We start from the raw sequence: 10161 nt of genomic DNA, 5'->3' as shown, positions 1-10161 counted from the left end.
TATATAAAAAATAAAGATATTAAATTAAATAGGATATTGAAGATCTGTTGCATATTATATCATAGATTATAAGATGATTTATCAAGATTGAAAGAAGTACATTTGACCTTATTAAGTACAAAATCTATATTTGAAATAAATAAGATTTTTATTACTAAGTACATATAAGAATCATATGGATGCAAAGCAAGTATTAAAAATATAAATATTATTAATTTTTTTTTGTAAAAACAACAAAAGTGAGAAGGTTTTTAAGACCATGTACTTTCTAACATATATAGATACTAAATTTTATATATATGGCAGATCTATTGTATAAGTTGAGAAAAAATTTTAAAAATTAATGAAAAAAGAACAAAAAAAATAATAAAAAGAACAAAAAACTTATTTTTACACCTCCAACTTTGAATTATGAATGTAAAAGGATAAAGATATTAATAGTTGATGTAAATCTAATTGAAATAAATTGGATAGTTGGAAAAAATGATGAATATGAAAAAAAAAATATATATATATATATATATATATATTAAGATTTAGAATTTTTTTTTGAATGCTAGATAAAGGCATATGCAAAAATCAAAAGAAAATTAAGAGATGTAGTAATTACTATGAAAAATAAAAAATAATACTTAATTGGTGCATTGGTAGTTATAAAATCACATTGTCAATTTTTATTGGACATAATTACAAGTTGTTCAACTCTTGATATTGGTATATTAAAGTGGATAGCATATATCAAATCTGTGAATTCAAAATTTAAGTACATTGCAAAAAAAGATAATTTAGTTGCAGATATATTATCAATACAAAGATATTATAATAAAGGAGATATGATTGATTTGAAAGATAATGTATGTAATTTTTTTATTTTAATGCATTATCAATAAATAAATAAATAAAAATGTGCATTTGAATAAATCATTGGAATTATTTTTAAGAGATTTATATAAAGATGAATGAAGAGATGTTACAGAGTATTTAAGCATATTAAAGTGATAAAAGAATTGAATAGATCAAGAATTTAAAAAAAAAAAAACTTATAAAAAGGCCTATAGATATATTTTAGATGACATATATTAATGAAATCATTTAAAAAAGAAAGGAGAAGTACCACAAGAAGTAATGTGTGGTTTAAAAGCTCAACAAAAATTTATCAAGAAATGCCATGAAAGTTTGTGGATAAAGAAGTATAGAAAAATTTAGACAACTTTTATTAAATTAAAGGACAATTATTGATAGAAAGGCATGTACAAAGATGTAATTGAAATTATAGGATCATATGAAATTTGTCAATTTTATTCTAATATTTGGCATTGAGATGGATTACACCCAATATATCTTTTAGTACTTTATTATGAGTGGGTGGTTGATTTAAATGCAACAACTATGAGACTTGGAGAAATAAAAAATTTGATACTTGCACAATATTGTGGCAAGAGAATCTTACCTAATGAAAATATTGCACTTTTGGTTGCAACTAATTATTCTATATTAAATTCAATAAATATGCTGTTATAATGCAAATTCTTATAATATATAAAAATTATTTTAAGTCCATAAAATACTTTAGATTTTTAATATATATTTTATTTATTAAATAAAAATAAAAATATAATTATATTTAAAAAACTAATTAATTAAATAATAAATTGAAATAAAGGTTAATAGGAATTTTTTAATAAATACATAAATAATTATGTGAATTTTAATAGTAAAAAGTTGTATGCCATAATTTTGTTAAAATTAAAGTTTTATAAAAGAGAATTAGGATCTAGAATATTCAATTATCAGAGTAACTATTTAAGATAAAAATTAGTGGGCATATTTTTAATATGTTTATAAATAGGTGTATAAATTTTGATAAAAAATAGAATTATAATTTGTAAAAAATAGATATTTAAAAAATAAGAAGAAGTCAGACAACAACCTTATGGAGAGAAGTCATGAGGCTTTAGACGATAAATAGTAGCTAGGAACTTGCAATGAGAAATAGATGATAAGGCGCTTGGATAGCACCTAAGAGGTCCTGAATTTAAAATCTTTTGGTGCAGGGAGGGGATTTTTTTTTAATATTTTATTAATATATTGAATATATCCAAAGAATTGGCTCTAAAATACTTATATTAAAGGATTATGTTGGATGATAAGGGCACTTGTCACTAATAGACAAGAGAAAGGAATCTCTTTAAATAATAGCATAATATGTGACACCTATGCTTTTTATACAATTGCCCTCTTAATAGATTAGTAAATAATTTTCCTGAAAAGAAGAAGCTACAACTTCGTAGTAATTAAAGTGTAATAGGATAAATCTTTTAAAATCTTTAATCCACCTTTTATTAAATCAAATAAAACTTTTAAATAGACTAAAGATTTAAGGTTTAGGATTTAGGATTTAGGATTAGGATAGGATTTAGGATTTTAGAAAGTAGCATCTTTTTTTGAAGAAGATATAAGGATGCTCAAAGAAGGTTTTGCTCTTTGGTATTTGTTTTATGAACTTATAATACATAATTTGTTGATAGTGTTGTATTCTATGAAGTTTGCTTAAGATTGAACCAAGTACTTGGCTGTAGAAAGAAAAATAGAAATTGTAATAACAAGATCCTAATAACTCTAATAAAAACTTAAATAAACTTTAATTAAATCTTAACAATGCTAATCAAATTTTAATCAAATTAAAAAGAAGTCTTAAAGAAATTACAAAAGAATAAAAAATAATAAAAAAACCCGTAAATTAATTTTTAGTGTATATATATATATATATATATATATATATATAATAAAAATATCTTAAAAAATAATAAAATGTAAATCTAAAAAAATATCAAATAAATCTTAAATAAATATTAAAAATAGAAATATTTAATGAATCTTAATCAAAACTTAATATAATTCTAATAAAATTCTAAACAAATTTTAATTAAATCCTAAATCTTAAAACAAGTTCTACTCAAATTTTAAATCAAATTATAAATCCTAAACCAAAACCTAATCAAATATTAACCAAATTCTAAATCCTAAATTTTAATCAAATCCTAATCAAATTCTAAATCCTAGATCCTAAACCAAATTCTAAATCAAATTCTAATCAAATCCTAAAATAAATTCTACTCAAATCTTTATTAAATTATAAAATAAATTTTATTCAAATCTTAATTAAATCCTAAAATTAATTCTAATAAAATACTAATAAAAATAAATTTTAATCAAATCATAATCAAATCCTAAATCCTAAATTAATTCCTAATAAAATCCTAATTGAACCTTAAATCTTCAATAAATTTTTAATCAATCTTATAGAAAATTAAAACCTTAATAATTAATAATCTAACTATTGATTTTAAGTCAAAATTTGTATATGTCTCAATTAGTAAGTTTAAAATAAACAAAAGGAATTTTTAAAAAGATGAAACTTACCAAATAAAAGATAGATTCTAAAATCTATTTGGATGTTGACTAGCCTCCTTTTACAATCTTAGTACCAATATTCCAACACTAATATCTCTAAATTACACCATTTAATTGGTTTCAACTTTGCAAAGTTGTTTCAAATCAAATTAACTATTGTTTTATAAGTTTTTAATTCAATCTAATTAGCTGATTGCTGTATAACTTAGAAATCCTTACTAGTCTTCTAAACTCCAATTTTTGATATTCTAATATGTTTAATTTTTAAAAACCTTTAAAAATTTATTAAATCAAGTTCAAACTTATAAATAAAATTTAACATAATATTAATGATATAATAATAAAAAAAAATCACCCATAGATCATTTACCAATCTTAAAAAATAATTCCAAAATATAAACTCTTTGTATCTCTCAAAATCCAAAGTTACCTCTAAAACAACTCTTACTTTGCAAAGCCTTTGCAAAGTCAATACAAACTCAAATCACTTGAAATTAATGCCTAAAGAACATTTCACAAGTTTTCTCTCAAAATCCACTCTTTGATCAATCAAAGACTCTTGAATTATTGTAGATATGTGGTTTTATGTCTTGGGATTTGATTTCAACCCAAGTTCATAATCAATCCTCTTTGATTATGAATTCTTGGTTTTTTTAGATAATTTTTGCTAAATACTACTCTTAAATTCTTTCTAAAGATTTCTATATCAATTATGTTTCTTATGCATGTTGATTTGCCTCATTTTTAGCCTTTCAAAGTAAATATATATTTTTTAAAAAAAATCAATATTAATACTTAATAATTTTTACTACCTACTTATCTATTATCTATGTGTTTAAGATGACTTTCTATAATGTTTTTAATTAAGCTCCTCTATAATATAATATTTCTTTTAATTTTTTCATCTAATTGCTATGTTATAATACAACAACAAATTCAAGAACAAAAAAAATTTAGGGAGGATTTAGATTTTATTAGATGTTGTTTGTTTTTTTTGAAAGTATTAAGGAGAAGATGGAGAAAATAGTTGCATCTGGAGGTCAAATGCTTTCTTAAAGAATGATTCTTTCTCCATAACACAATCACCAAGAGTGCACTAAAGCCCCTATATTACTCTATTCTTGTGACTGCCATTTCAATGCAACTTCTTACAATATATAAAAATTAGCTTACGACCATAAAATACTTTAGTTTCTTAATATGTATTTTATTTATTGAATAAAAAGTTAAAGAGAAAATTAGAGTTTACAAAAAAAATTATTAAGTAATAAATTAAAATAAAGGTTAAAAAATATTTTTAGTAAGTATATAAATATTTGTGTGATTTTTAGTACTAAGAAGTGTCATAGTTTTGTTGAAATAAAGTTTTCTAAAAGGGAATTAGAATCCAGTATAACTAATTACTAGTATGTTTATTGAAGATGAAGGCAATTACCCTTAAATCATTTTTTTCCCCTTTTTTTTGGATCATTATATTATATTTGAACGCAATGTATAATTTTTTTAAAAAATAATTTTAATTTAATTTTGTGCACTATATATATATATATATATATATATATATTTTTTTTATTTAATAAAAAATTCTAATACTACCTAAAATATGTATGAGTTGCAAGAATTCTTCTGAAACAAAAGTATCATGTACATCCATCAATAAATAAATAAATAAATAAATAATAAAATGAAATAAAATGTTTGAAGCAAGAGTGAAGGTTGGGAAGAGGGATTGAGATGCAGACCGTGAGCAAACTTCAGCACACATGCGAATGCAGATCAATCTACAAACCTCCAACCTGCCAGGCCTCCAACCTCCCACCCTTCAAAGCTGCCAGTTCCCCTACGTTCCCTCACTCCGTTCCCAGAATTTGATCAGCGGTTGAGATTGCATATGATCCGCAACTGCGATCCAACGGCCCAAGATGGCGGATGCAATCGATTGGAGAAGGAGTTTCTGCAACACAATTCTACGAAGGTGGGAGGGTGTGACCGACAAGGGAAAGCTGTTGGAAGCAGCACAGTCACGACCAAGTCTTTTGTCACTGAAGGCGCCTTTCTCGTGTGCCTCCTCCTCTTGCTTCGTTGAGTGCCCAACAGCAACACAACTTGCTTTCCCCGTACTGTTGAATGACTGTGGCTAGCTAGACATCCAGCCCCGAATCCCTGCTAGATTCCTCCACGACCAGCAAGCAGTTGTATCTGGTCCTTGTACCCACTAATCATCTCTTTAGAAAAGTGTGTGTGTGTGTGTTAGTCATGGTTTTGCACAGATTAGTGAAGCACTAGGAGTCTTTTCATCTGTCCGGGGTTTGTCTTGATAGAGATGGCGTGTCTCCGCAGCAATGCGCAGTCTTCGATGGCGAAGGTATCGTTGTGAAGCGGCAGGAGACGATGAAACAGGTAATCGTAGTTGTGGAAGCGAGAAGTTTGTGGTGAGGATTGAATTCACAGGTCTAGTTTTGCCCGACCAGGTTGCTGGATCTCCCGAGCAGGAGCTTTTCAGTGTTCTCCCAGTGGGCTAGAGCTCCCCTGGGGTGATCAACTGTGGCACCGTGGTCTTACCATTGTGGAGCATCCTCTTCTCAGGACCGACGAAGCTTTCACGGCGATAAGCGAGGACGTTTGAGATTAGGTGATCGAGTTGGATAGCCATGGGGAACATACTCCGGCGATGTTGTGGGGACTCTCCGACGTCGGAAGGACATTATGGAGGAGGGCAGTATCCATACCCAGGTCAATATGGTCCACCTCAAGGTCACCCTGGTGCCTATTTCGGCCCTCCGGCTGGTTCTGCCGACACAGCTGGGTTTACTGCTCTTGCTCGAGATTTGCTCCAATTCGAGATTACAAACAAGGTTTTGTACTTTCCATTGAAGTTTTGATGAATGTTTCCGATTTTGGATACCTGCGTCTTTCACGTAGTTCACAGCAATTAGTGATCTCCTAGGCCGTTTGGGAAGAGCATGAAACCAAATTAACGTCGTGGTATCTCATGTGCCGCGTAGGTGCCAGAGGAATTGAGCCAGTTTGTGACAGCAACTAAAGCCACGCAGGTCACCTGGTGAGTCTGAAGCAGCCCGAAACCAAGCTTCGAAGCACTGGGTTTTTACTCTATGTAAATTGGACTGTGTAATGTCGCATGAATCGATCAATCCGATCGTTCAACATACAAGAGTTGAGTTCAGGTGTTTGGAAGATTCTACTAAAAGTCCTAACACAAGCTTTGTAATAGCCTGTTCTCAGGTATCGCAAACTTTTGGTTGCTTGGAAAAATGCAAGGCCACCCCCATCAAGTGCCGAAGAGGCCTCATCACTGCTACTCCGGACGCTTCAAGGCCACCACAACGTCCATGTCCAGGTGCCAATAGCTTAGCTTTTAAGAAAATGTTCCAAAGCGATTGCTCCCGGATTAGCCAGTGCTTTTTTCCAGTTTACGAAGAGTTTTTAGCCTCGCAGCGGAGGCTTATTCGAGTTAAAGCTTTTCTTTTTGTAAAGATTAATTCTGATGACGCAGATGTATAAATCTAAAATATAGCAGAACTGGTGAACTCTGTATTGAATTTCATGAATGCTGACAATTGCAGGGTTTATTACGATTCTACGGACTCCCTGGTTCTAAACCTGGCGCCCCGGAAGTGGTGCCTAGTAAACCTCCTCCCGTAGCTTTCGTAGCTGGTGGAGATTGGCCACAAGGTGTACAGTATGAAATCCACACTTTGCCGGTAAGCTCGCATCAACCGTGTTCCATGCTCAGGATTAGTGTGATGCATTGAAACTTTTAATCTTTCGGGTATGGTTCCTACATTTTGAGCAGAGTTCATTGATACAAAATGTTTAGTCTACTTGTAGTATTAAGGTTACTATTCTCCGCAACATTGGCCTTACCTGAACCAACTGGGATATGTAAAAATTAGGTTGAAGACCGAGCAGTGGCAGATGGCGACACTATCACTGTGTTTGTGGATGTAAACAAAGATAAGAGAGAGGCGGCCAATGTTCCCAAGGGAGTAATGGATGCTGTGAGTAGGAGACGAACTGCTCGGGCTCAGCACGACTATGCCACTGCCGATGCTTTGCAGAAAGAAATCAAGCAAGCAGGCTACAAGTTTGTCCTTACCCCTCTAAGCTTCAATCAAAAACTTTGTACATATGCTGAAGGGGCTGTTACTTCGTGCAAGGCTGAGATTTACAGATGGCTTTCGGTGGTCCTTGCAGGGTGATTGATGCACCGAACGGCGGGGTTCAGTGTTTGGCCAAAAAGCTTCGTGTGCGCTTGAAGTAAGAAGCTCCTTTCACCACGCTATCAATCTTTTTTTAACAGCATTGCCTCTACAATGCTATGTAAGATCATAATGTGAAAGTTCATAATCTGTATATGTTGTTTTGTTTTACGACAGAGGTGTGGATGCACCGGAGAGCAGCCAACCATATGGGCAGCAAGCCAAGGCGATCTTTAATGGTATTGTGCTGGGTCACCCGCTTCTGGTTCATGTGTATACAGTTGACCAATACGGGAGGCTAGTTGGAGACATCCACTGCAACGGCATCTTCATTCAGGCATCTACATTCACAAACCCCCTTATTTTATGTTGTGCGGCTTATGCAAAGCTGATATTAAGTTTGCATGAACTACCTCGTTACGCACTTCCTTGAACGGGGAAAAGAAGACGGATACAAATTCCTAGACCAACGCAAAATATTCTGCCAACGTATATGTCGTGTTTTAGTGTTGTATTGTTACCTAGGTGTGTGCGGTCAGTGATGCAACTACAACACCTGACTTGTGCAGTGTTGTTATTTGTTTGATGCAACTAACAACTCTGACACATTACTACAAAGTCATTGTGGATCTACTTTGCGTGAGAACACGAACATAAGAAATCTGAAATATCATGTGATTAACCTTTTTTGGTGGGGTTTTCGAATGGGATTTTACCAGGAAGCGCTTCTGAAGAAGGGGTGTGTGTGGCATTACACACAATACGACAAGCGGCCAACTTTTGCACAGGTATGCATTTCATTCATTCATTTCCCACAAACCTGAACACGTCTTCCAATTCATAACTTTAAAGTCACAGGTTATGGAGGGGTGACAACAGCTGCTCCAAACACGAATCCGTTGTATGTAGACGGCTCTCAGGACTATCTTACAACCCAAGGTTTTATTTATTGTCAGTGACTGATTCCGGGTGGTGTGGATGAGCAGTGGGAGAGGGAGGCAAAAGCTGCTCGTGTTGGTTTATGGGCAGTAGTGAACCCAGAGAAACCTTGGGAGTACAGGAAAGATAAGCGAGATGCAAGGAGGAATTAGAGCATCAGTGACCACCCCCTAGATATCATTCCACTTGGTGCACTTCACAAACTCCTCGGCAGTATTCTGTGGAGCTGTGCGACGATTAAACGGCTCTGCACACCACGTTGAATCTAGGATTGCAGTTTCATGCAACACTTCCTGCATCGCCTGTGTTGTTGTCCACAGCGTTGTTGCTTTCCGAGGGGTCTTGGGATAATTGGATTGATCGAATCCTGTGTTCAATGTTCGGCAGGATTCAAAACACACGCTCAGATGATTCATATATGCTTCAGCTCAAACGTGTTGCCCTCATGGCTGGCGTGACTTAATAGGAACCTAGTATTTTGCCAATTATCATGTTGTGTACAAGGCAGCTGTGTGCATCGGTTTGGTCGTATTATAATCGTGGTTGGGTTTCTATTCCTTGCTCTTGCAAAAATTGAAGTTGGTGATTCTTGCTTTTTTTTGTGTTATTTTGAAACATATTCTGAAATAGTTTTTTATCTTTTATATTTGGCTTGAGTATGAAATAAAATACCAATTGATTGGAATTTTATTATTGTGTTTTGGTTTCTTGGGGATTATCTAAATACCAAATCTCAAAATTGAAACTTGGAAATGCAATAAAATTTGGAGATTTTATTAAAACACTTTTTACTTTATCTTAAGTTTGAATTTAGGATTCTTTTTAGGATTTATTCTAAAAAATAGGGGGTTTTGAAATTTTGTAGTTTCTTAAAGTCACATTGTGGTGGGGCTTTAAAACGCCAATTATCATTTTGTGTTGATGGGGCTTTTGAACGTTTTCATCAGTTTTATATTTCAATACAAATTGGGCATTTAATCCTCAAAAATGCATCAATAAATATTTACCAAAAACTTTTAGTTGTAAATAACATTGCTTTATGTTACTTACTTCAGTTTGTTTAATATTTATATAGTATGCATGTAAAACACTTGTAACAATACAATTATAAATACTTAATACAATTTTTTTTAATATATTATGTCAAGTACCTCTTTAATTTCACATTTTTTATTTCTTCTAACATAATTTATAAATTTTGAAAATATTTTGAAAAAACATACATAAAAAATTAAGAAATAAATCAAAAATTTAAAATAAAATAAAATAACTTAAGAAATATAAGAATTTTTTTACTCTAATGTCATGCTTTTAAACCCTCATATTTTTTCAAAAGTCTACATAAATAATGATATTTTTTTAAAATTACATAACAATCATCAACAGTTGATTAAAATAGTGTAATTAATACAAAGTGTCAATCTCAACTTGATTTCTTTGATTAAATAATTTTAAATTAAATTAAGTACCACTAACACATGTTTAGCTACACTAACTATGATTCAACACATATATTTATTAGTTTTTAAAGTCTTTACTACATAACGTACTATAATTACTCAGGAACTCTTACTGTTGTTATTCTTTG

The 10161-nt window shown here is 31.4% G+C and overlaps 1 protein-coding gene across 1 annotated transcript; it reads left to right on the top strand.

Moving 5' to 3' along the window:
- Positions 1-5439: 5439 nt before the first annotated feature.
- LOC112287103 (putative 38.1 kDa protein) lies at positions 5440-9061 on the top strand. Its single transcript, XM_024529771.2, has 10 exons — positions 5440-5814; positions 6001-6269; positions 6420-6475; positions 6658-6772; positions 6999-7136; positions 7329-7519; positions 7630-7692; positions 7812-7971; positions 8354-8422; positions 8621-9061. Exons 2-10 carry the CDS (start codon positions 6066-6068, stop codon positions 8723-8725), a joined length of 1101 nt encoding a protein of 366 aa, XP_024385539.1. The 5' UTR covers positions 5440-5814; positions 6001-6065; the 3' UTR covers positions 8726-9061.
- Positions 9062-10161: the final 1100 nt, after the last annotated feature.

The sequence above is a fragment of the Physcomitrium patens genome, chromosome 9, assembly GCF_059467195.1.
Source record: "Physcomitrium patens ecotype Gransden chromosome 9, ASM5946719v1, whole genome shotgun sequence".
In the NCBI taxonomy this organism is placed as follows: Eukaryota; Viridiplantae; Streptophyta; class Bryopsida; order Funariales; family Funariaceae; genus Physcomitrium; species Physcomitrium patens.
Note: the sequence above shows the minus strand (reverse complement) of the source record. Positions and strands in the feature narration are given on the sequence as shown.